Consider the following 27345-nt stretch of genomic DNA (forward strand, 5'->3'; position numbering starts at 1 on the left):
ATTCTATGGCTCTCTAATGGGGAATACCATGAAATTCATGTTTGAACAGTATTTAAAGAGGCTTCATATGGAAAGAATAATATAGACAAAGTAACCAAATGACTCTTTACCTGATTTCGACCTTTTATGCCTGAAATTCTATTTGGTATTTAATTTATATAAATGTTATGTACTATGCATAATATTTTATCTCTTATCTTTTTCACTTGATGGTGTATTTTTGAAATTTATTCTTTTTTTTTTTTGAGATGGAGTCTTGTTCTGTTGCCCCGACTGCAGTGCAGTGGCACAGTCTCGGCTCATTGCAACCTCCACCTCCTGGGTTCAAGCAATTCTCTTGCCTTAGCCTCCTGAGTAGCTGGGATTACAGGTGTGCGTCACCATGCCTAGCTAATTTTTGCATTTTTCATAGAGATGGGGTTTCACCATGCTGGCCAGACTGATCTCAAACTCCTGACCTCGTGATCCGCCCCCCTCAGCCTCCCAAAGTGCTGGGATTACAGGCGTGAGCCACCGTGCAAGGCTGAGATTTATTCTTTTATTTAAAAAAATATGTAGCTCTAGCTCAGTGGTTGCCACCAGGGGATGATTTTGTCCTTCAGGGGATATTTGGGAACACCTGTAGCCATTTTTGATTGTCACTACTGGAGGTAGTCCTGATACCTGGTAGCTAGAGCTCAGATTTGCTGCTAAACAACCTGGAAAGCAAAGAGTATCCTCACAACATAAAATTATCTGGCATGATCATGCTGATGTTGAGAAACCCTGGGCTATTTCTTTCCTTTAATCTGTGGAACAGTATTCCCTCGACAGCCTATACTATATTTACTTTATTCCTGTACCGATGAACATTTGGGTTGTTTCAATTCTCTGCTATGATGACGAGGGCCGCAAAGAACATCCTCACCAGTGTCTGTGTGTGTGTGCCACAGGGGTTCTGGCAGCTGCATTTTCTGTTCTAGGAATCACTTCCAAACACCATTCCAGAGTGGCTGGACTCCTTGCTTCCACAGCGTCACCTGGGATTCCAATTCCATGCGTCTTTACCAGCCCTTGGTATTATTTAACTTTTAAATTGTTGCCAGTTTGAAAAGTTTAAAATAGTAGCTCATTTGTAACAATTTTGCATTTCCTGATTGCTGGTAAGACCAGACCACAGGAATCATTCACACCCCAAGCATTCTAGAAAACTGGTGAAAATGTTTTCTGTCCAGCATGCGCCACTTCATTTGGTTTGTCCCTGCGTCTTGGTATGTATTACAAAACCGCACATTTTGGGGGACTAGGCTTGCCTGTTTCTGCCACTAGAGGTCACTGATCCTCAGTGGTTCTCCACCAGTATGACTTCTGACCTCTCTACCCTCCCAGAGAGTATTTGGCAACGCCTGGAGCCATTGTTGATAGGACTGTGAGGCCAGGCATGTTGCTAAGGCCCTGCAATGCACAGGACAGCGTCCCCCGCCCCCCACCCCCCACCAACAAGAAAGCACCATCTGGCCCAAGTACTAGTGCCAAGCTGGAGAAACCATGGTGTTGTCTTTGAAAGAAAGCATATGACAATCTCTATAATAAAGACACCTATTATTATTAACAACAACCAATATTTTATTGCAGAAACTGGGGAAACTGGGGAGAAGCATGCCTTCTGTCCCCAGGGAGAAGGCAGAGGCGAATGGGCAAGGAAAAGGGAAGGGTTTTAAGGGAGAGGAGAGGTGGGCCTGGGGCTCGCTGAGTGGTCGGCTGGAGCGGTGGCAAGTGCCCTGGTGGGGCCGGTGGCTGGTGTGGGGGTGGAACCACAGTCAGTAGGGTGAAGGCGCTGAGGGCTGGAGGCTCAGGAGGTGGTGGCAGGGGCCTGACTCTTGGAGCTGGGCAGCAGGCTGGGTGTGCTCAGAGGCTCATGGCCGCCCTGGCGAACCTCCTTCCAGGCGCAGGCAAACCTGAGGCGTCAGGGCAGTGCTGCCTGCAGGCCCAGCGCTCCTGCGGTGACTCGGCGACCGGGCGCCTGGCAGCGGCACATCCTGCAGAATGGCAGGCGGCCGCCAGGGAGGACTGAGACAACGCTGCCTGGGAGTGGGGGCCTCTGCTCAGCGGCCTAGACCTGGGCACAAAGGAATGGGCCACTCCGTTTCTCATCACAGGCTTGAAGGCAGATGGCCTGGGCGTCGGGCTCCCTCTGCGCTCCGGCGGGGTGATTTTCACAGTCACCAGGCTGTGGACAGGCTGGGGGAGTGGCGGGCGGTCCAAAGCCACCGCTTCACGTAAGCCACGCGAGCCTCGGAGAAACCAGGCCTGATGTTTCTCCGCAGCGGCGGCCTGTTGGGAAAGCACCTCCAGGCCTGGGGGACCATCTCTCTCCGTATGCGGATGCGGGGGTAGTCCCAGCTGGGAGGAGCGGTGGGGAGGGGCCGGGTGCAGACCCAGTGCTTCCCTTGGAAGTAGGTGACCTTGCAGTTCTCCTGGACCTGGGGGCTGAGGAAGGGCGCAGCTTTCTGGCCCAGAGCCAGCCCAGGAAGCGGCTCAGGTAGCTGCCCATGAGAGCAGGGCAGTGGGTGGGGCCTTTCAGTAGACACTGGGGTGCCAGAAGTTTCCGAAATCTGCGGTCACGGTCCGAGATCAAATGTCAGTGCTCAGTGACCAGTGACCCTTGGCGTCAAAATGTCCGAAAGAGCAAGAGGCGCCGGGTGCTGGGTATGGTCTGGCCAGCAAGTGTCGCATGGGGCAGGCGGCCACGGCCAGGGCAGAGCTTTGCGGTGCGCAGCTGCAGAAGAGGCGGGTGGTGCCCCATGCTGTCTGGCGGACCAAGGAGGTTCAAGCCTCAATCCTTCCCACTCATGGTCCCAGACCCTTAGCTCTGGGCAAAGGGGCCTGGCAGCTGCCTCTACTTTTTTGTACCTGACCTTTAAAGGCAGAACACAGAAGAATTTCTGCCAGGTCCTGAAAACCGGAGATACCTGTTGACAGAAGGGTACTCTCTTTGATCAGTGTGATAATGATCACAATACACATGGATGCTCTAAACAAATCCTTTACTCGTATCAGATTCTTCTAGGATGGATGTTAATGTTGCTTTTTGCAGTTTTGCTCTTAAGTAAACTGGGAAAGCCATCAGGTTTTGTTTTAGCGTTGGCAATGTTGATTTTATGTGGACTTTCCTATAATTTCCAGCCTGAGTACATCCATGTATAAATTGTCTCTCTCTGAACACTGTCATTTCTCCCCTTTCACTTTTAATGGTAATACAGAGGAGAGTGAGTCACATTTCCAATTTGCAGTTGAAAAGTGTGTAACTGCCAAACAAAGAGTTCGAAGACTGCTGGTGAATTGATTATAGTGCTTAAGTTTGGAGGTTCGTTCAAGGCAATGTAAAAGAAACTGTTTTTGAGAACTTTTTCTTCAAAAGTACACGCAGAAGGTGTCTTTTGTCTTGGCCCCGATGCTGGGGTGGAAGAGAGACAGTAGATGCAGACAGAGCAAGTATTGAATCATAAGGGGGCAGCAGATCCTCTCTGGGTCCGAGAGGTGAAAGACTGAATGGGCAGGGTACTAAAAAGAGTTTAATGAGAAAATACCAAAGGTTTCTATGATTCAGAGAGGGCCAAGCATTGGGGAAACAGAGGCTGACACCAACCGGTGATGGAGAATGAGATCCCTGATACTCTCCACTGACTATTATTATTTTTTGGCAGATTCCCCATTATTCCCTATAAGGAATGATCCCCAAGTATAGGATTTTGAAACAATGGGAATTTCCTTTATGATTTTCTTCTTACTGAGATCATTCTTCATAATGGTAGAAATGACTTTTTAAACATAGCTAAAATGTTTCTTAAGATAATGATAGCATCAGAGTGAATGGTTTAATACCGTTTGTTATGATATTCTTCTAATATAGTTTTTCTTTCCACTGTCTGCAGAATTTCCCATGTCCTACTTTGCAATGTAACCCAAAGGGTGTCATTCTGGTTTGTGGTTACAGACCCTTCGAAAAATCACACCCTTCCTGCTGTTGAGGTGCAAACAGCCATAAGGTAATCACCCTTAAATATGCCTTCTATTGGTCGATCAACTTGCTGATTAATTCAACTGTTTTTAAAAATAGATATTGTAGAGTTTTGTCTGTTTCACACATGAATTATTTATTAAAATGTAAAACATTTCATTTTGTTAGTCTCTGTTAAAGATGAGTATAGATCAGTAGTTCTCATCCAGGGGCAATTTTGCCTTCAAGGAGACATTTGGCACTGTCTGGAGACATTTGGCAATGTCTGGAGACATTTTTATTGTCACAGCTGGAGGGGATGGTGGTACCACCAGCAATGAGTAAGCAGAAGTTAGGGACCCAATGGCTTACCTTTTTCAGTCAATATATAGTCTTTACTTTAAAAAGATAATTTTTTTTTAAAAAAAGGTAAAATCATGACTCATGCAAACTAAACATTATTACTATCAAAAATTTTATTATCTCATTAGTTAATGAGGGCACTAGTAAGATGTTAAAACCTTTTTCAAGGAGACTTTGAGGAACCACCCATATATAGAAAGTGAGGAATGGTAAAATGCATCTACAGAAAGATGCATCAGTCTATTTTTCAGGCAGTAACCAATTATGTTCCACTAGACACAGTTCATTTGATTTTCTATGGACAAGAATCATTTATATTATGTTAGTTTTCAAGAACTTATGGATTTGCAAAATAGCTCAAAGACCATAAGAGATGGAAATTGCCTAGAACAGTGCTCTCAGCAGGACAATCAGGAAAAAGTCCAGTACTCTGTTGTGCCCATTTCAAGTATTTTACTATTTTTCCCGACTTCCCGACAGTTTTTTTTTTTTTTTTTTTTTTTTTTTTTTTTTAAGATGGAGTCTTGCTCTGTCGCCCAGGCTGGAGTGCAGTGGCCGGATCTCAACTCACTGCAAGCTCCACCTCCCAGGTTTACGCCATTCTCCTGCCTCAGCCTCCCGAGTAGCTGGGACTACAGGCACCTGCCACCTCGCCCGGCTAGTTTTTTTTTTTTTGTATTTTTTAGTAGAGATGGGGTTTCACTGGGTTAGGCAGGATGGTCTCGATCTCCTGACCTCGTGATCCGCCCGTCTTGGCTTCCCAAAGTGCTGGGATTACAGGCTTGAGCCACCGCGCCCGGCCTACTTCCTGACAGTTTTACTCCTTCCCTCCTTATGATGGTAAGAAACTCAAAAGTGAAATGAATTCATGACTTTCAAGAATTAATAGGATGCAACTTGTATTTCTTTCAATTACTGTGCATTTAGTACGTGTCAAAACTTCAAATACCACATTTGATTGATGTTGGGGAAAGGTCTACTCAAAAAATGAGCTCAGGAAATAAACTAGAACAAAACAAAGTAGCTCTCCCCGCAAAAGACTTACAAGTTACTGAAATACATATTATTACTTTTACCAAGGATAAATACCTACTGGAATAACTCATTAGCTCTCTGTAAAATGTTAACACTTAAGATAATGAGTATATAATCAAATGTCAAAGGTTTTTGTGAACATCATCTGTTTCTTTTGCTGAAGCAAAGGCACTGAGGATTTATACCAATGGGAAATGATTGAATCTTCCCTAACAAGAAACTTTGAACTAAATTGCTTCTTCACTTTTGCCACTAAAAATACTGTTAAGACTCTCACCACTTAGGGAGTAAGAATTAAAAATATCATACTTCATGTGAAAAAAGATTTTATTCATGTCTTGTGATCTGTGAGGGCTACAAGGAAAATGAAGGCACTGGGTTAAACCAGGCCTTCAGTTGATAGGAGAAGGAAGAGTGAGTGCTTAGGGTGAAGGTCCAGGAAGTATTAATACATGAATATGTTCACAACAAAATGTCTGTTTCAAGGGTCCTAGCAAGAGAATCTGTTTAGGAAGTGGGGATAGCCAACAGAATGAGAATTTATGTTAGGGAATTAGTAGGGCACATCAGGATTGGATGAAAATAAAGGAAACTATACTACAAAGGAAGGATAGAGTGAAAAAAGGAGATGGTGTTTAGATAGCAAATAATAGGAATTTCAAGGCTGAAGAATCTAAGTGATTGGGCAAAATAATACTAGTTCCACCTAATATTTGCATACCACTTTTTGGTTCACAAGGAATGTTCTTATGCATCTGTGGCATTTAATAATGACACCAACAATTTTTTTGTTTTCTTTTTAAGAGACAGAGTCTGGCTTTGTTGCCCAGGCTAGAGTGCAGTAGCATGATAGTAGCTCACGCAGCCTTGAACTCCTGGGGTTCAAGTGATCCTCTTGTCTCAGCCTCCTGAGTAGGTGGGACTAGGGGGATGTGCCACTATGCCTCGCTAATTTAAAATTTTTTTTTTTTTTTGTAGAGACAGGGTCTCGCTATGTTGTCCAGGCTGCCCTTGAACTGGCCTCAGGCAATCCTCCTGTCTCAGACTCCCAAAGTGCTGGGATTACAGGCATGAGCCACTGCACCCAACCAACACCAATAATTTTTGAGTAATTATTATTATCTTTCCTTTATAAATGAAGAAACTGAGGCTCAGGGAGATTAATTTATTTGTGAAGGCCACCATGCTAGAAAGAGAAAGAGTGAGGACTTGAACCTAGGCATGCTGCCACCACATCCAGTGATTTTTCCTGTTTTCCAGAGTACACAAAAAACTAAAACAGACATCTCAGACTTGGTTGGTCATTTTACACAAAGTGCATGGGGTAAAGGTCCAGGAAGTACATGAATTTGTTCACAAAATGTCTATTTCAAAGGTCCTAGCAGGATAAACTATTTAGGAAGTGGGAATAGCCAACAGAATGAGAATTACAGAATTCTGATTTCAAGTAAAATAGTTGAAATGGGCAAAACAGAGTACTGGACTTTTTACCAATACAGAGTATTCATGGTATGAGGTAAAGAAGTGACCAACTAATTCCAAGATGTCTGTTTTAGTACTTTTGTGAGGGCCTGGCTTAATTCAACACCACTCTTGGCTGAAAGATATACATGATGCTTGATGCCAACTGGTGATTCCAGTGGTGTAGCAGATTTAATATGTACCTGAGCTAGAACTTCCAGTCGGTCTGCGAGGTGATAGAATGCATTCCAAGCCTAGAGTAAGCAAGTAACAAAGGGTTAACCAACTAGGAAGTTAGAATGAGAATGCAGAGCAACTTTTCATTTTTCTCTGAGTTATATCTTAGCAGTGGGTTTCATTATTTTGTGGAAAAGTTTGTGCTCTCAGATGATCAATATTAGTTTATGACAAAATAAAATATTCCATTGTTGGATAAAAATCCCTTGTTGTAGATTGTCTGGCTAGGGTTCACTGTCACATCCATGAGTAATCATGCCTCAGCAGAGATATTTATTTACTAAAGGAGGTCTTTCCTGATAGCCTGGTGCTGGCCTGCAGAGATTCTCAAGCCATACTATCAGGCTATAGACTTGAGCTGTCCAGTACCGTAGCCACCAGCCAAATGTGGTTATTAAGCACCTGAAATGTGACTAATCCAAAGTTAGGTGTGCTCACAGTGTAAAACATAAACCAAATTTCAAAGACATTGTACAAAATAAAATGTGGAGCCCCAGCCTGAGCAATATAGCGAGACCCTGTCTACACACACACACACACACACACACACACACAGAGCCAGGTGTGATGGCACACACCTGTAGTCCTAGCTACTCGGGAGGTTGATGCAGGAGGATTGCTTGAGCCCAGGAGTTTGAGGCTGCAAAGAGCCATGAGTGTTCCTGTCTCAAAAAACAAACAAACAAACAAAATGCAAAGTCAACTTGATACTGATTACATGTTGAAATTATATTTTCTTGGATATATTGGACAAAAAATACATTGTTAAAATTAGTTTCATCTGTTTATTTTAGTGCAGCTACTAGAAACTTTTAAGTCACATGAAGCTCACATTATATTTCTGTTTTCCAAGGCTGCTCTAGAGGTAGACAAAGGCAGCTTGTGTAATATAAATTCAGTAAAGGTCATAAAATATCTCCAAGGACTCTCCAGTTTACAGTTAGAAATTCACTTATTTGGTTTCAATTAAATAAGTCTTTGCTACCAACCTCTCCTTAACTGCCACCACCACTAAAAATGCAGATATTTCCTAGGAAAAGTAACAATTTTCCAAGCTTTTGAACTCCTAAATCTTTACTTGTCTTTAGTCCTATGGAACTACTTGCAGTTTGCTGAACAAGTCTTACTTTACCCTGTCTCCATTCCTGTGCTCACTACATACTTTGGTCTATAAACTCCTCCTTGTCCCTCAAAACGAGCTCAAAAATGGCCTCCAGAGCAAAGCAGCTCTGACTTCTCACAGTGGTGTACTTGGCCCTTCCCTCTGCTCACACTGTGCCCGTATTTGCCTCTTTCACAGAACATTTTGCACTGCACCGTGGTTGTGGATCTACTAATCTGTCACCTTCTAGACCGTAAGCTCCTTGATATTTTAATTTCACATTGTATCTCCAGCATCTAGCATAGTATTTGATATTTAGTAAGTTTTTGGCAAATGCTTGTTGAATTAATGAAAAAAAAGATCAAGATCAAGTTGATGACTTTGAAGCCACTCCTGGTTCATGTTTTCTTTTTAGCTTCTGGTTTTCTTTACTTCTCCTATTCATCACCCATATTTTACATGTAATTTTACTTTGGGGGCTGTGATATTTATGTAAGCCACCTTAAATAGAGCTTTGTCATTCTAATCTAGATGCTACTCACACAGGACAGGTGAAACCCAAATTGGGGCTTAGCCCATGAGGATTCTGGGCTTTGCCCAGGAAGGAATCCAAGAGAGAGCCAGAAGTAGAAGAAAACAACTTTATTGAAGAGGCAGTATTACAGCTCCGGTGATGTCACTGCTCTGTGACTGCTCCTGCAGAGCAGGACTACCCTGTAGGCAGAGACTGGCAGCTCAGGGCAATTTTGCAGTCATATTTATAGCCAGTTTTAATTACATGTAGATTAAGGAGCAGTTTATGCAGAAATTTATAGGGAAGGGTAATAACTTTGGGGTCATCACGTCATTGCCATGGAAAGGGGTGGTAACTCCCAGGTGTTGCCATGGCAATGGTAAACTGACATGGCACACTGGTGGGCGTGTCTGATGGAAAGCTGCTTCCCCCCACCCCCCAGCTCTGTTTTAGTTCATCCTTAATTTGGTCCAGGGTCAGAGCCCTACCTCCAGAGACGAATCCCTCCTCCTACCTTACTACCTCTCAGGAAGTAAAACATGGTGGACAGAGCTCAAAGCTCAGGACTTCGGGACATTCACAACAATGAGGGCAGCAGTGGATACATGGGCATCCCTCTGGCAGCTAGCGTTGTAACTTAAGAGAAATGGTGGCATGATTGCCCTCAGCAAACTTTCCAGTCAACTTGAAGTCTCCTGCCAAGAGGATGCTTTGTTTATAGAGATGTTTATAATCATGGAGAAACAGGTTTGTACTTTGTCTTAATAGTTTTTTTTTTCTGTCTTATTTTGTTTATTTTTAATTATCATTGCATTTTAGAATGAACAAGAACCGGATCAACGGTGCTTTCTTTCTAAATGACCAAACTCTGGAATTTTTGAAAATCCCTTCCACACTTGCACCACCCATGGACCCATCTGTGCCCATCTGGATTATTATATTTGGTGTGATATTTTGCATCGTCATAGTTGCAATTACACTACTGATTTTATCAGGAATCCGGCAACGTAGAAGGTAAGATATTTAAAAGGAGTGATTGAAGGAGCATTTTCTTATTTCCTCATGACTTGGACAAATCAGGAGAAGATTTTCCTCTGGCTGAAGATGATGCCTTAAATTTGAAACTTTGAAAAAATTGGTGATTTTCAAAAATATCACTTATGCTCTTGTCTTTAGATATATTTTAGAGTCCAATGTCCCTTACTTAACTAGGCTCCTTCCACGACTACCTTTCCCTCTATTCTGTACCACATAAATGTTTCATATCCAGGCTTGATTTTAATATCTGTGTTGTGATTTTGTAAGCTGGGTATAAGGAGCTAAACAGACTTTTTGGGTAGGCAGAGTTAATCTTTGGTAGTCATCCACATCCAAATGCCAGCAGTTTCATAGTTCCATGCCTCCCTACCTCGGCTTACCTCTTGTTAGCCCAGTGCATGCGGACTACCATCTTGTCCCAGATGCTTTCGTACTGTTATACTTCCCTCCCTTTGATGGACACTCATCCCTTGTGTGCCTATGATACTGAATAGAGCTGTGTTGCTCATGGCCTTTAAATCAACTCTCAGCACCAGAATCACCTGGAATACTCATTTAACATGTAGGTTCCTTGGCCCTACTGCAAACCCACTAAATTGGAATCTCTGAAGGGATGCATTTTAATAACTACTCAGGTTATTCTAATCCATTGAGTTTGAGAGCTTTCAATTTAATAATTTATAGGTAGAGTTTCACTTCTTGAGTTCATTTACTTAGATTCTGGGGGCACTTGCAAACTGCAATGTCTAAATTATTGATGCTGCTTCAAGAGGGAATTTAAGACCTGTGGGGAAGTTACTGAGGTAGTGGAGAAGAAGAGGAGACAGGATTTCTCAGCATGATTTTGTTAACCAGTACCTCTAATCCAGGGGGGAAGTGGGAAAAATCCTCAGCTTTTCACTAGACTTTAATGCTTGTAAACCTTTCTTTCTGATACTAAGGAAGAGGAATTCTGGTAAGTGGTAATTACAGTGACATGCATTTGAAAATAACAGGGACATGGTTTTTAAAAGTGTCGGTTCCTACATGGGACATGTGGGATGTGTTTGGCTAAGTATGTGTTTGACTAAATGCTTCTCTTGAAGTTTACTACTTTCCATATGTTTCACCTTAGTAACTAACAGAAGGTAATAATTTTAAATCTTGGGCTTTGTCATTTTATTCACAAATGATAAGTAAAACGCTATGAAATAAATATGGTTTGTGTCTAGTCCTCAAATTAAATTCAAAGATTAGGATCCAGTTACACTTACCTGATTTTCTTGATGATCTTGGCATGACATGTAATGTAAAGAGACTTGGTACACGATGTTCGTTTTGGTTTTTCTTTTGAAACTATTGAGAAATATTCTCATGCAATGCTTGAATACCTGTGTTTAATATTTTTGTTTTATATTAATCTTGAGATGCTATGATTCTGTGTTCTAACAACTGTAACGTTAGTGAATTCACTCCATCTACTTGGTTTCTAATTTCCTCACTTGTACAATATAGTGTAGGAGTTAGAAGAATGGACTCTGGAGATAAATTGCTTAGACCCAATGTATTTATCTCTTAGATTCTGACCTTGTATATAATCCGTTAACTGTATGGATATCAGGAAGCACAATAAGTCAGGGAAACTGAGCTTAGGAGAATATAATTATATAATTTGTGGTGCTAGAGTCAAGCTGGTCAAGTTTATCTTTACTGTTTGTGAATAGATAACTTTTCTAGAGTGACAGTGAGGCGTACTGGAAATAATTAACTTGGTGGGATAAAAAGAGTTAATACATAGAGTGCTTAGAGTGGTATCTGGCACACAGTGAGTGCTCAGTAAGTGTTAGCTGTTACTGTTATTTTATGATCTTGCCATTTGCTGGTCTTTCAGCTAGTTTGTGCTGGGATTAGCTATCTCTTTCCTTCTGAGCAGATTCTGCAGTAATATAATAATTGAGTGTGTAGCATCATAATTTGTTGCCTGGGAGAAGTGAAGCTGTTGTCACAAACTTGCCTTCACAAATTTATTTCATGTTCAAACTGGGAAAGCAGATGGACAAATCTCTTGTGTAAACCGGGAGAGCGTCGATAATTAGCAAATATAATCAGGAAAATTATGACAACCTTCTGAAGATAAATTGTTTGTTGTGTTTTAAGTTTGACACAATTTGTGGTGGGTTTCTCCTGGACAAAATGTTCTTTCAAATGTGAGGAGAGGGTGCAGTCTGAAGTAGGGAGAGCCCTGAAAATTGCAGTGAAAGCCCTTTCTAATCATAGAAAAGATAGGAGTTGCCCCCAAAACCTTTAGTTTCGAGGAAGACGGTCAAAGGAATGTTCAACAATCTAACCCATACATTAGGTAATAATGAACATAGTTTTTGTGGTACAGAATCTTTTTTTTTTTTAATTACACTTTAAGTTCTAGGGTACATGTGCGTAACGTGCAGGTTTGTTACATATGTATACTTGTGCCATGTTGGTGTGCTGCACCCATTAACTTGTCAGCGCCCATCAACTCGTCATTTACATCAGGTAAAACTCAGAATGCAATCCCTCCCCCCTCCCCCCTCCCCATGATAGGCCCCGGTGTGTGATGTTCCCCTTCCTGAGTCCAAGTGATCTCATTGTTCAGTTCCCACCTATGAGTGAGAACATGCGGTGTTTGGTTTTCTGTTCTTGTGATAGTTTGCTGAGAATGATGGTTTCTAGCTGCATCCATGTCCCTACAAAGGACACAAACTCATCCTTTTTTATGGCTGCATAGTATTCCATGGTGTATATGTGTGTGGTACAGAATCTTAAACTTAGAAGACCTGGAAGGACCATGGGATTATCTAAGTCACCATTCTGCTTCTATGGAGAAGAGTGCCAGAGTCATCTAACACACATATATATATTTAAACTTACTATTGAGGAAATTTCTCAGCAAAGCTTTAGCAATTCTGTTATCTTTGCCAATAACACCATTATATTAGTTATTCAGGGACACTGAGTGGCAAGTATGCAACCAATGGAGCCCAGACTAGGTAAACTCAAATACCAGCTATTCCCTTTACCTATATAATCTTAGTTGAGTCACCTGATTTCCAGGGATCTCAGTTTCTCCCTCTGCAACAGGGAGATGATGTTTCACAGGGCTTTCATGAGGATTGACTGACATAAATGTGTATAAAGTACCTAGGATATAGTGTGCAGTAAATAAACAGTAATTATTATTATCCAAGATCAGCTTAACCTATTGCTATGATTAAGAGGTGCTAGGAAAGGATCTCTTTTCCACCAAGATATTGTGGAAAATATCTTGGTATTTTCCATCATACTGTAGAAACTTCTCCAATTCACCAACTCATTGCTTGGATTTTATTAAATGCTTGTTTTATTTTATTAAGGTGTTGTTAACAAATAAAAGTTGTATATATTTATGGTATATAAGGTGATGTTTTGATATATGTATATATTATGAAATGGCTAAATCAAATAATTAACATATTCATCACTTCACATACTTATTTTAGGGGAGGAGATCCCATACTTAATTTAGGGGGCAAGCATTTAAGATCTGCTCTCTTAGCAATTTTCAAGTATGCAGTACATAATTATTAACTGTAGTCATCATGCTGTACAGTAGATTGCCCAAACTTACTCGTTTTGTCTAAGAGAAACTTTGTGTCTTTGACCAACATCTCCCCCCACCCTCGCCAGCTCCTGGCAACCACCATTCTACTCTCTGCTTGTATAAATTCAACTTTTTTAGATTCTACAAATAAATGAGACCATGTGACATTTGTCTTTCTGTGCCTGGCTTACCTCATTTAGCATACTGTTCTTCAGGTTCATCCGTATTGTCACAAATGTCAGGATTTCCTTCTTTTTGAAGGCTGAATAGTATTTCATCGTACCACATTTTCTTTATCCATTCATTCATTGATGGACACTTAGGTTGATTCCATACCTTGGCTGTTGTGAATAGTGCTGGGTTGAACGTAAAAGTGCAGAAATTTCTTTGATATAATGGTTTCAATTCTTTTGGGTATATACTCAGAGTGGGATTGCTGGATCATATGGTAGTTTGTTTTTTATTTTTTGAGGAACTTCCATACTGTTTTCCATAATGGCTGTACTAATTTACATTCCCTGCAGTAGTGTACCAGGGTTCCCTTTCCTCCACATCCTCACCAACGCTTGCTATGTTTTGTCTTTTTGATGATAGGTATTTTAACAGGTATGAGGTGGTATCTTATTGTGGTTTTGATTTGCATTTCCCTGGTGATAGTGGTATTGAGCATTCTTTCATGTACCTGTTGGCCATTTGTATGTCTTCTTTTGAAAATTTTCTATTCATATCCTTGCCCATTTTTAAATTGGGTTATTTGTTTTCTTGTTATTGAGTTGTTTGAGTTTCTTATGTATTTTTGGATATTAACTCCTTTGCTGTGCAGAAACGTTTTATTTTGATGTAAATTCCATTTGTCTATTTTTGAATTTGTTTTTGTGCTTTTGGGGTCATTACCCAGACCAATGTCATGGAGCTTTTCTCCTATGTTTTCTTCTAGTAGTTTTACAGTTTCAGGTCTTATGTTTAATTCTTTAATCTATTTTGAGTTGATTTTTGTATTTGGCATGAGACAACAATCCAGTTTCATTCTTTTGCATCTAGATATCCAGTTTTCCTAACACCTTTTATTGAAGAGATTGTTCTTTCCTCATTGTGTGTTCTTGCCACCTTTGTTGAAGATCTGCTGGCCATAAATGCATGGATTTATTTCTATCCTTGCTGTTCTGTTCCATTGGTCTGTGTGTCTGTTTTGATGCCACTACCATGCTCAATAAACACTTTTTTAAAATGCAAGTAATCCTATGAGGTCTACTGGTCACCACAATAGTGGTGAATTGGTTAACCAGCTCTCTATCTAAAAAATACCCTGATTTGTAGCATTTGCCAGTTTCCCATCAAGGCTGAAAAATTCTGAATAAATACTCTGATTTGTAGCATTTGCCAATTTTCCATCAAGGCTGAAAAATTCTGAATATTTAGCAATCAGCCCTTGAAAACCCGTACCAGCCAGATGTAGCACACCATTACAGCTGCCACCTCTTTGTGAAATACCTAGAAGAGGTTGCTTCTCTATTGCCCTCTAGTTGAGAATAGCAGTTTGTGGAAATGAGAGATTCGTTGAAGGAAAAAACTTGGAAAAGTGATTTTTAAAATTTGGGACAACAATCAGGGAGCAGAACAAGTGGGAAGGCAACCAAGATGAACTGCATATACTTCACAATAATGTCTCTACTAGATTTAGTGTCTAGCCACAGCCTAGAAGTAGATATGTTAGTTATATGGTCAATTTTATTATGGTAGTGATAATGATGATGGTGATAGTGATAGTGATGGTGATGATGGTGATGGTGATGGTGATGAAGTTGATAATGTGATGTGTGTTTTAATAGAGCACTAAACTAAGACTCTTGGTTTTGGTTTCTAGTCTCAGGCTCTGGCATTTGTTAGCTGTGTCTTTGAGCAGGTCACATAAGGAAAATGATGACAATATTTTCTTAAATAGTGTAATGATGAGAAGACAAAATCAGAGAGTATACCTAGTGGTTTACATGCTAGAAAGTGCTATATCTATTAAAGTTACTAGCATGATCATAAAAAGCAGTTATAAAGTGCTAATTTTATATAACCTGGAACTTTGTGGTTTATAAGGAGAGTCATGGACACAGCACAATTTCAGATTTACATGTACATACTAGAATTGATATTGAATCCAGTATATAAATAGACTGTTATAATGTTAGACCTTAGTTGGATCTAAGATCACAACTGGGTCTTAGGAAGGGACCTTAACAATGATTCAAATCCAACCCTCCAGAAACCAGAGCCCAGATAAGTAAAAATATTTTATTGTTTTATTGACCATCCATTCTGTGATAGGAGCTATAGTATGTATTGTAGATGAGACAAACATAAATAACATGGATGGTCCTTGCCTAGAAGGAGATTATAATCTTATAGTAACAAAGCCAGGTCAAAGACTTAGGACACAGAACCCTAGCTAATGCTCCCAGCTGAGTAGAGTCATTAGTAAATTTGCTTGGTTTGTTTCTAGTTATACTTCTATTCCCATAAGGTCAATAGTAAATAAAAATGCATTTGGATTTTCACAAATCTTGTTTTTCACACAAGGGGATGTGGCTCAGTCAACACTTTTATATCCTGAAACTTCACATTCTTACAAAGTCTTAATTAAATGAATAGTCTTAAAAATAGAGCTGTAAATAAAATGAGAATGTCATAGCGAATATAGCAAGTGTTTTTCTTTGTTGTTCTTAAATATACATACCTGATAAAAATCTAATGTAAGTGTATTGAGTAAAGCCTGGGGAGAGTAAATAGAGTTCTAGGTCAACTCCTTTCACCAATCTTGTTTCATTCTGAAAGACAAGTTACTCTGCATATTTGAGTGTCAGTTCCTTCATCTGAAAAACAGGGATGAGGCACGTAGTCGTGGTTGAGTGGTTAAAACAATGGATTTGAAAAACAGTGATAATAAAATATGCATAATATCGCAGTAAGAATTAAGTGAGATGGTGTATACAAAACGCCTAGTCTGATTTCTACCATGTAATAAATATTTAATATTATCATTAGCATTATCATTGCTATTATATGGCACATGTAAAGCAACTTGCCTACAGTCACATGGTTAAAAAGTAATAGTAACAGGATTTAAAACCAGATAGGTTTGATTTCAAAGTCCATCAATCTCACTGTGCTACAGTGCCCCCTCAAATCATTCCAGTAACCCTATTTTCCCCCAGAATCATCCAGAGTGATTCTGAAGACAGTCTCAATTCCCCAGTAATTGAGTCTGTCCTGTTTGAAAATCATATTTGTCTGTCTTTTATTGTCTTTCTGGCTATGCTTGGATCTTGGCTCTTTAGCTTTATTTACTCATTTATTTATTGAGACAGAGTCTCGCTCTGTCACCCAGGCTGGAGTGCAGTGGCACGATCTTGGCTCACTGCAAGCTCCACCTCCCAGGTTCACGCCATCCTCCTGCCTTGGCCTCCCGAGTAGCTGGGACTACAGGCGCCCGCCACCACGCCTGGCTAATTTTTTTGTATTTTTAGTAGAGACAGGGTTTCACCATGTCGGCCAGGATGGTCTCGATTTCCTGACCTTGTGATCTGCCCACCTCGGCCTCCCAAAGTGCTGGGATTACAGGCGTGAGCCACCACGCCTGGCCTCTTTAGCTCTATTTTTTTTTTTTTTAAACGGAGTCTTGCTTTCTTGCCCAGGCTGGAGTGCATTGGTGAGAACTCTGCTTACTGCAACCTCCACCTCCCGGGTTCAAGCAATTCTGTTGCCTCAGCCTCCCGAGTAGCTGGGACTACAGGCATGTGCCACCGTGCCTGGGTAATTTTTGTATTTTTAGTAGAGATGGGGTTTCACCATATTGGCCAGCCTGGCCTCGAACTCCTGACCTCAGGTGATCCGCCCATCTCAGCCTTCCAAAGTGCTGGGATTACAGGTGTGAGCCCGCATGCCCGGCGGTCAGCTCTATTTTGTTAGAAGGGAGACAGAAATACTCTTTCTGCTTTTGGCACCTTTACTTTATCTTAAAACAGAGCAAACCCTGTTCCTCAACATCCCCTAGCTCTGAGGGCCACACCTGATACTTCTTTTCTCCCCTCTTTTGCCCCTCTTCTCTCTATATTTATGAGATATATGAGAGATATTCACTCTCAGGGCTCTATATTTATGAGATATATGAGAGATATTCACTCTCAGGAGCTCGTTCCAGGTATTTTAATCAGTTTTTTCATCCTCTTCCTGAATCCCCTGACATTGCAGGAATAGCATAAGTAATTAACACTTGATTTTAGTTTTCAGGAAAAAGAACTCATGTTTTTAGCAGAACATCAGATCAGAATGATCCAGAAAGATAGTTAAGTTTTATTATTCTTAGTGAAAGCAACGCACAGGTAGTGAATCAGTTTATTACAGCAAACACTATGAAACGTGACAAAGTGATACATTACTGTTAGATAACCTTTGAGCTGCTTATCATGTCCACCAAGCAGCAAGTTCCTGACACTGCAATTTGTAAAGTCCAGCAATGCCAGGACTCTGCAACTGGATCTAAGGTTGTAAAAGAACAATATGCACCTAATTTGTCACTGAGACAGCTCAGTTTGATAAATTTCCACAGCAATTCCCCTTGGAATCTTTTTGTTTGAGATATTGTTCTTCTTCTAAAGAAGAAAAACTTGTCCTCATTTGTTTACACCTTCCTTTTTAGTTTTTCCCCATTCATTTGTGATGCCTGATGAATCATTTTTCCTTGTTGCTGGGAAGGGGGAAGCGAGATTCCTTGTAATGATCACGTATGTCTAGCTCTTTGTCATTTTTCTTCTGACTCCATAAATACTTTTTTTATTAACTGAAGAAACTGGAAAATAGGCACCGGCAGTCATTATTTCTAAGACTATTGTTGCATTGCCACCTACTTCAGAATGCTTCCTTTACTAAAATGTTTGTAATACAGGTTTCATACTTAACATATACAAATATCAGGGTAAAATTTTGCTGTCCACAATCTATTTATTGTTGTGGAAAATTATTCACTCCGAGCCCAGTGAGGAGTGATTTTGGGGGAATTTACATGAGACAGCCATTTTTAATGATAATTTATAGACATTTGCTACTTACAGTTTCATCTTTAGAAGAAACATTCCTCTCTCTTATAAAGCATTAAAATGGGGAGAGGGAGGATAAGTGTATATGGCATTTTTCCCTTTCATTGAATTCATTTTAGGACAAGAACTGTATCTCTTCCATACACATAGTAGACACTCAAAATGTACCTGTTAGTGAATGTTGGATAGTATGAATGGAAGTGATGTGATTGATGGTTATAGAATGTCGATGTCCTTTGCTTTCTGGAGGATGTGGAAAGTGACAATACACCTATCTACAGGAAGAGGAACCAAAGTGTTTTAATCCTCTGGTGGGCAATTTCACCTCAGAGGATCCTCTCATCACATTAAAATCTATGTCCACCCCAACCCATGCTGATTGCTGATTGCTGATGCTTGGCATGGCCAGTGCTGTGTCTTCACCCCAAGGATGGAAAAATATAGCAGCCTGTCTTTCACTAGGTCTCTAGGACCACAACTCCTGACTTTCAACCCAGCATTGGGCCAGAAGTTTTATTAATAAGTGTTTAAAATGTGGCATCTGCAATTCAGTGATTGCCTATTGTGTCTAATTGTGATATTTAATGGTGGCATATGCAATGATAAAATACTTTCAAATGATGACATTGGGATCTACAGAATGGGAATTCTACTTTATCTTTGTTTTAAATGAACAACTATTTGAAATTATTTAATAAACCATCAGCAAAGCCTAAAATACAAGAGATATAAGAAATTTCTTGTGTGTAAAATTCCCTTCCTTTCTTCCTTCCTTTCTTCCTGCCTTCCTTCCTTCCTTCCTTCCTTATTTCTTGTGGTAACGCCCATTCAGGGTCTACCTAGGGCTACTGCCTGAGTAACTTTACCTACAACGTTAGTCCATACATACATACATCTAATTGTTCAGTCTACCATCTATCATCTGTCCATCCATCCATCCATCCATCCATCCATCCATCCAGTCAGCCAGCCATTAATTTATCATCTAGCCAACCAGCAATTGAACTACATTCATTGATTATTTTATACATCCACCCTTCATCATTTGTTCAGCCACCCACCCATCTTCTACCCATCCATATATTTATTATCCAGCCAGTCAGCCATTAATCTACTTTCATTGGTTCATCCACCCATAGAGTTGAATGCCTACTCTGTGCTGAGTCCAGATCAGCTGTTTTGCAAAACATTTTTAAATTTGGATTTTTCTGATTAAGCTCCTCATTATGAGATTCAGGTCAAAACAAATTGGAAGGGGTGGGGCTGGAACACAGGAAAAACATATATGTGATTTACTCAGTGTATCACATCAGGACAGACTTGTCAGTTTTTTTCATTGTTGGAAATTTTCACTAGATTTCTCTTTTGGCAAAATACAAGTGTCTTTTTATAATTAATATTTTGCTTATGGGGGTGATATCTTGAGACCATGTGAATATCCTGTTCTCCAACCATCCCTCACATAATGGTTTAGTATCCATTGATAATCATCATCAGAATCAATTATTATTATAGTGGTGAGTTTCTGTTCCTATTACTCTTTCTATATTCGTTGGCATTCTTCTATAAAAAAAGGGCTTTCTCTTTTCTCTACTTTCTTCCACCATCTTCTTTAAAGCACATTCTCATGCAGGACTAATAAGAATTCCATCTCAGTCATCATTGGGGCACCTTCACCATCTCCTCACCTGTTAGAGACTCACCAAGGTCCTGAGGGACTCCCATAGTGGTGGGACTTTACCCTGGTCACCACTGCAGTGCCTAACATCTCAGCCAGATGATCTCTTCGTTTCTGCTATTTGGTATTTCCACAAATTCGTGGGACAAGAGAATCCTTTGCAAGTCCAGGAGCCTCATGCCTAACATCATTCCTCTATGGTGTCACCATGGAGTGGTGCTCCAGCATCCAACCTGTGATAAGCCTTAGGGAAACCCCTCCTTCTTTTGGTTGCCTAGAGGCACCCACCTCTCTTTTTTCTTTTACTGCATGATATCAAGCATAATTGTCTCATTGTTTTAGTCTTTCACAAAAGACAGGAAAACCCTTTGAATTTGAGTCTACAGTTTTCCACACTCCAAAGAAATATTACAGATCTGCATATTACTTGGGTTGGAGTGAGCAAGGTCTACAAAGGGTGAAACTATGAGAAACTCAAAAATTTATCCTGTCATATGGAATTTTTGGAGTGACCTAGAATTATAACTACAAGTTGTAAAGTAGTTGGGGAAAATGTGCTCTGAGTTCCGAAATTGTGACTTGCAAATTAACACAACTATTTTGTAATGAGTAGAGCCAAGCAGCAATTTCTGAAGTTTATAGTACTTATTTTCTACCAAGTAATGTTAATTTGCTTTCTGATAGCTCATTTCTATTTGTTTTTCACTCAACATTTTCAGACCATTAATTTGTCAAATCCCATGAGAGGAATTTATTACTTTTAACAATTCAATTGTTATTGAGTTGTTCTCCTAGAGATGGATTTTAAACTTGCGAATTTACTATACGTTTTCTTCACATTACTTCATGCAATTTGTGTGTGTGTGAATGTCTATGTGTATATATGTACATATACACTCATATTCATTCATATACATATTCATCTATATTGATTTTAGTATTCTAAATAAGACTACTTGTTTTGATCACTATGTATATGTCATCTATACAGACTTCTCATCTTGATAGTATCTTTTCACCTCACCAACTCTTTATGGTCTTTGAAATTTGTTTGAAAATTACACAATATCATTAATTATTTCATTGTTCTAAGGTTCCTATTCCCTTCCTGTTCTCCATGTTCGTACAGAAGACCATATGCAACCATGGTTATGGTCCTTCTAGAAGCCAATCACTCTTTTTTATGTGCTTTTAGAAAGAACAAAGAACCATCTGAAGTGGATGACGCTGAAGATAAGTGTGAAAACATGAACACAATTGAAAATGGCATCCCCTGTGATCCCCTGGACATGAAGGGAGGGCACATTAATGATGCCTTCATGACAGAGGATGAGAGGCTCACCCCTCTCTGAAGGGCTGTTGTTCTGCTTCCTCAAGAAATTAAACATTTGTTTCTGTGTGACTGCTGAGCATCCTGAAATACCAAGAGCAGATCATATATTTTGTTTCACCATTCTTCTTTTGTAATAAATTTTGAATGTGCTTGAAACTGAAAAGCAATCAATTATACCCACAAACACCACTGAAATCATAAGCTATTGATGACTCAAAATATTCTAAAATATTTTTCTGACAATATAGTGTATAAATGTGGTCATGTGGTATTTGTAGTTATTGATTTAAGCATTTTTAGAAATAAGATCAGGACTATATATATATTTTCACACTTCAAAGACCTAAGGAAAAATAAATTTTCCAGTGGAGAATACATATAACATGGTGTAGAAATCATTGAAAATGGATCCTTTTTGATGATCACTTATATCACTCTGCATATGACTAAGTAAACAAAAGTGAGAAGTAATTATTGTAAATGGATGGCTAAAAATGAAAGTATTGATATACAGGGTAGAATTTTATCCTGTTATCACACCAACAGTTGCTTATATATTTTCTGAATATCAGCCCCTAATAGGATAATTCTATTTGTTGACCATTTCTACAATTTGTAAAAGTCCAATCTGTGCTAACTTAATAAAGTAATAATCATCTCTTTTTGATTGTATGACTGATTGCGATTTGAAATTTATTTTCACACTGTGGAACATAGTCTTGTTTTTATTGGTTATCTTTAGTCTGCTCTACAGCCCTAGAAATGAATTATTTTTGTTGTGTGTATCCTTGTTTGAAGACACCTTGTAGTTTTTAGGTTGATTCTATTTCCAGATAGGCCATGAATAATTCTAAATTCTAAGAACAAGGATTATACATTTATTAATGAAAATAAAATTTGCTACTCAATTTCCCACCACTATCACCCATAGTTAAAGTTACAGCAGTAGTCTCTAACTCACTTCCCTGCCTCCAGTGTGCCTCCTTGCATACAAACTCTAAGATAGGTAGCTGCATACAGCAGGTTTATTGGGGCATGTGCTCAGGAGACACATCTTTAAGAAGTGAGGAAGGCAAAGTGTGGCGGACAGATGTTAAGGTGGCTCCCATCATTCCCATCTCTTGGTATTCACGCCTTCATATAATGCCCTCCCCTTCAGTGAGTATGGTACCTGTGGCTTGCTTCTAATGAATAGAATACAATAAAGGTGATGAGATGTCACACTCCTGCAATTACTTTATATTATATCTGAGTCTGTCTTGCTAGCAGATTTGTTTCTGAGATCTTCTTGCTGTCTTGATTCACTAAGTGGCCATGTTGGGAAAGCCCATGTGACAGAAACTGTGGTCAGCTTCTAGGACAGAGGTGTCCAATCTTTTGGCTTCCCTGGGCCAAATTTGAAGAAGAAGAATTGTCTTGGGTCACACAAAATACACGAACACGATACTGATGAGCTAAACAAAATTCGCCAAAAATGTTTACGAATCTGTGTTGGGCCACATTCAAAGCTGCCCTGGGCTGCAGGCGGCCCGCAGGCCACAGGTTAGACAAGCTTGCTCTAGGAATTGCTGGTGACCTGTAGGCACCAAGGACAGCCTCCAACCAACAGCCATCAAGAAACTGGAATCCTCAGTCTTACAACAAGGAAATGAATTCTGACAACTGGAGTAAGCTTGGAAGCAGATTTTTCCCCATTCAAATCTCCAGATGAGAATGCAGTCTGACCTACGCTTTGCAGCCTGAGCAGAAGAACCAGTTAGGCTGTACCCAGACTCTTGACCATGGACACTGTGAGATGATAAACGTGTATTTTTTTAAGCTGTTAAGTTTGTGGCAGCAACAGGTAACAAATAGAGTAGGATTAGGCAGAGGGAGAAACAACCAGAAACATGGTTACAATAGAAGCCTCAGCTAATGTTTCTGGAAGCTCGGGAGCTGGGGCTATTCCTGATTGAGTTAAGGGAGCAGGGCCTTTGTATCTCCACATTGACCAGGTATGCCTGTGGGTGCCTTCTGGGAGAGGGTCTGTCCTTGAAAAAGGCAGTTCACTGTGGCTGGATGCAATTCCCATTGAAGGACTCAGCTGTGAGCCTTCAATAGCCAGTATTCTTAGCTGCTAGGGATGGGTGTATTGGCTTAGAAGAGGGAGCCCAGAGGTCCCCCTAGAATATCTACTGGTCGATTGTCTGTGATACAGCCTGAATGAATGCCCCAAGTGTAAACCTGGTCCTGTTAATTCCTAATATAGACACTTTGAAATGGCTTATCATTATCCTTAGGCTAAAGCCACACTCCTTAGCACAGGGCCTGCTAAAGTTTGACACCCCCTCCACCTCCACCTCCCTCCCTATCTTCATCTCTCACAAGTTCTCTCTCTTTTCCACCCAGTCATACATAGATCTCTCACTTCCCAGCTTTTGAACAGGCTGTTTTCTCTACCCTACCTCTCAGCCACTCTTGTACCTTGTTCTTAGGGTCTTTCTCACGTAAACATTTTGATCTCAGGAAGTCTTTGCCAGACATCCAGGATATGTGCTGCTAGAACACCCAGATAATTATACTCATCTCATTGTACTATGATTATTATTTTTAAATATGTTTTCTATGGAGGAAGGGGACCACAAAGGCAAGAGTGTTTTAGGGCCCACAGAAGTCCTAATGCAGTCTTGTCTCCATAAACATTTTTGTAACCCACTTCACTTTGCCCTTGACCTCCAACCAGATATAATTAACTATTGCTTTGTAATTTATGTCTACACATTTTTATTTGTAATGATTATAACACTTCATTTTATTTACTTGTTTATATGTTTGTATCTTCACACTAAATATAATATTCTTAGAGGTAGTGTTCAAGTCACTTAGCATAGTGCCTTGTCTGTTTCCTTATTTTCTCCCTTCCTTCTTTCTTTCCTTTATCCTACAATGTTGAGCAAAACCAAACACAATTCATGCCCTCGTGAAGCTGAAAGTCTATGTAGTCAGAGCTCAATGAATGTGTGCTAATAAACAAGCGCATGAAGTGGTAGCTGTTGCAAGCTCATAGTTTTACCCCCTCTGGGAGCAAAGCCTGCCCCTCTCTCTGTAAGTGGAAGAGTTTGAATATGTGGGTAGAAGATTTTTGACTTGAACACCATTTTGACTTGGGAACCATATGCTATTTAATATTAGTGGGCTTCCTTATTTTTAGAAAAGGAATGAGATTTGACCTGTTGGTTGACAAGATGTGACTTACTAAATAATTATTCTCTATCTTACGCTCTTTTGAGTGGTATACTTCAGAAGAATAATTTGACTTTGCATAGAGAAGTCTTTAACTGGTGAAACATCAGCTGAATTCAATCAGTGTGTGCTAGGACGCATAATCCAAGATATGCATTCTCAACAGGGTGTAAATTGTTCTTGGCCAGGAGAAAAAATTTGAGATATTACAGTGGTTTGCAGTTATATTAATTCATTTCCGCACCGCTGTAAAGAAATACCTGAGACTGGGTAATTTATAAAGAAAAGAGGCTTAATTGGCTCACAGCTCTGCAGGCTGTAAAGGAAGCATAGCCACTTCTGCTTCTGGGGAGGCCTCAGGAAGCTTCCAATCATGGTGGAAGGCAAAGCGGGAGCCAGGTGTCTCACATGGCAGGAGCAGGACAAAGAGAAACCAAGGGGGGAGGTGTTGCACACTTTTAAACAATCAGATCTCATGCTAACTCACTCACTATCACGAGAACAGGACCAAGAGAATGGTGCTAAATGATTCATGAGATATCCACTCTGATGTTCCAACCACCTCCCACCAGGCTTCACCTCCAACATTGGAGACTACAATTCAATATGAAATTTGATGAGGACACAGGTCCAGATGATATCAGTAGTCCTCCAAATGATCACAGTATGTAAGCAGATAAACAGTATATCTAAGATATTAAAATTTCATGGGATAACTATTAAGAAAAAGGTCTAAAAGGCCACAATAACTAAAAGAAGATTGAGAAACACTGATTCTAGATGTTTCTTATTTTGAAGGCATGAGACAAACCCATTTTGATCATGAGACCATTTTCTTCACTGTTTATTCTGGTGGGGAGGGAATTTATTCCACTGGGGGAAGGTCTGTTCCACTAAGTATCCTTATTGGAGAAGTTTTCTATGCTAGCGGAGACGTTCTGTAACCTTGACAATCAATGTAACAGCAAAATAGAGCTTATATCTCCTGCCTACTGCCTTTGACAAACACTCTGGGTAATTAGAGAGCAGTCAATCATCAACCACACCTCTCACTTTTAATTTAATGATCCTGTAATGTGCCATGAGGGAACACATTGTGAGGTGATATGTACTGGAAACAAAATGTTGTAAAGGAAGTGGAAATATAGCTGTCATTCCAGTTTCCAAGTTCCTAGCAAAAACTACTTGTTGAAACTGGAAGGACAGAAATGTCTGAAAATCAATTCACTACCGAAAGAAAATGCGCTGGGATGGTGATACCTGGACTTGCTTCACAGAAGAAATGTAAATGCAGATAACTTTGTTTTGGTGTAGTTTCATCATCTATGTTTTTCACAAGAACTAACCATTAGAAAATATAATATAAAAGAATTAAGCAAGTTATTGCATATAGAATGATAATGATCAGATTCCAGATACGAGTATCACTACACAGATTATGCACATTTATCATCATTCCTGGATGAGAAATAGGGAATAGGAGAGGACACAGATTAAAAACCAAAAAGCAAAAAGAAACGCAAAGTCCAAATTCTCAGTCCTTATTTCAATTCATGGGGTCCCTTAACATAATATTTTGTTTCCCATTTTACATCTTATTTTCCTGTATAAAATATTCTCAAGTTTAGTTACCTCAATTACATAAGCAAATGCACATTTTCTTTCCTTCCTTCTTCCCTTCCTTAAAAATGTATTGAATGTCCCACCACTTTACTGAAGACACCATGCTAGATTCAGATAATATAAATAGAGAAAGAATGTCCTATAAGGGACCAATTCATTAATTATGATAAAATTAAGTTGATTACTAAGAATATCATTATTTAGGCCGGGCGCGGTGGCTCAAGCCTGTAATCCCAGCACTTTGGGAGGCTGAGACGGGCGGATCTCGGTCAGGAGATCAAAACCATCCTGGCTAACACGATGAAACCCGTCTCTACTAAAAATACAAAAACTGGCAGGTGGTGGTGCCTGGTCAGCTACCGGGGAGACTGAGACAGGAGAATGGCGTCAACCTGGGAGGCGGAGCTTTCAGTGAGCTGAGATCTGGCCACTGTGCTCCAGCCTGGGCGACAGAGTGAGACTCCGTCTCAAAAAAAAAAAAAAAAAAAGAATATCATTATTTAAAAAAAAATTTTGGCTTGAATGAATGAATAATTTTTAGGTGTTATTTATTGAGTCATTCTGCTCTTTATTTTCATAACATTGTTCTAAAAGGACTTTTATCTTATTCTGGGCACAGAATAAGAGCCAATTTATAATACACGACATTCATCTTTAAAAAATTATTATAACACAGTAGGGCCAGTAGGGGAATGCAAGTAGTTGGTGCAAGTCTTTATAGTGGTACTGGCCAGTAGGGGAGAGTTTGGCCAATAAAAAAATGACTATTGTGTCTCTAGATGTAATTTTTCCATCATTACCCCTTGATGTCACTTATATTTTTTGAAAACTGGTGAATACATAAAGTAAATATGTGTGTGGGGTGTTGGATGAAAGACATTTAATCAGATCCAGAGAAGGTACATTTTTCAACTGTCTGATGTCTTGTGACCCAATCTGGCAGTAGGATCCCAGAACAACAGAGCTAGGTCATACCCAAGACCTTTGGAAAGGGTGGAACAAGAACTCTTGGGCATGGCGTAGAGCAGAGGTGACCGACCACTAGCCACCACAGGCAAGCAAGCCTGGAAGGTGCCATTGT

The 27345-nt window shown here is 40.0% G+C and overlaps 1 protein-coding gene across 1 annotated transcript in view; it reads left to right on the plus strand.

Annotated features, from left to right (window-relative positions):
- Positions 1-22091, plus strand: part of CLTRN (collectrin, amino acid transport regulator) — a 38394-nt gene extending 16303 nt beyond the window's left edge. Inside the window, exons 4-6 of the mRNA XM_003917440.3 lie at positions 3915-4028; positions 9511-9705; positions 21282-22091. Of these exons, the coding sequence (XP_003917489.2) occupies positions 3915-4028; positions 9511-9705; positions 21282-21438 (466 nt within the window). The 3' untranslated portion in view covers positions 21439-22091. The remainder of the gene's footprint in view (positions 1-3914; positions 4029-9510; positions 9706-21281) is intronic.
- The last annotated feature ends 5254 nt before the right edge of the window (positions 22092-27345 follow it).

Source organism: Papio anubis, chromosome X (genome assembly GCF_008728515.1).
Source record: "Papio anubis isolate 15944 chromosome X, Panubis1.0, whole genome shotgun sequence".
NCBI classification, from domain to species: domain Eukaryota; kingdom Metazoa; phylum Chordata; class Mammalia; order Primates; family Cercopithecidae; genus Papio; species Papio anubis.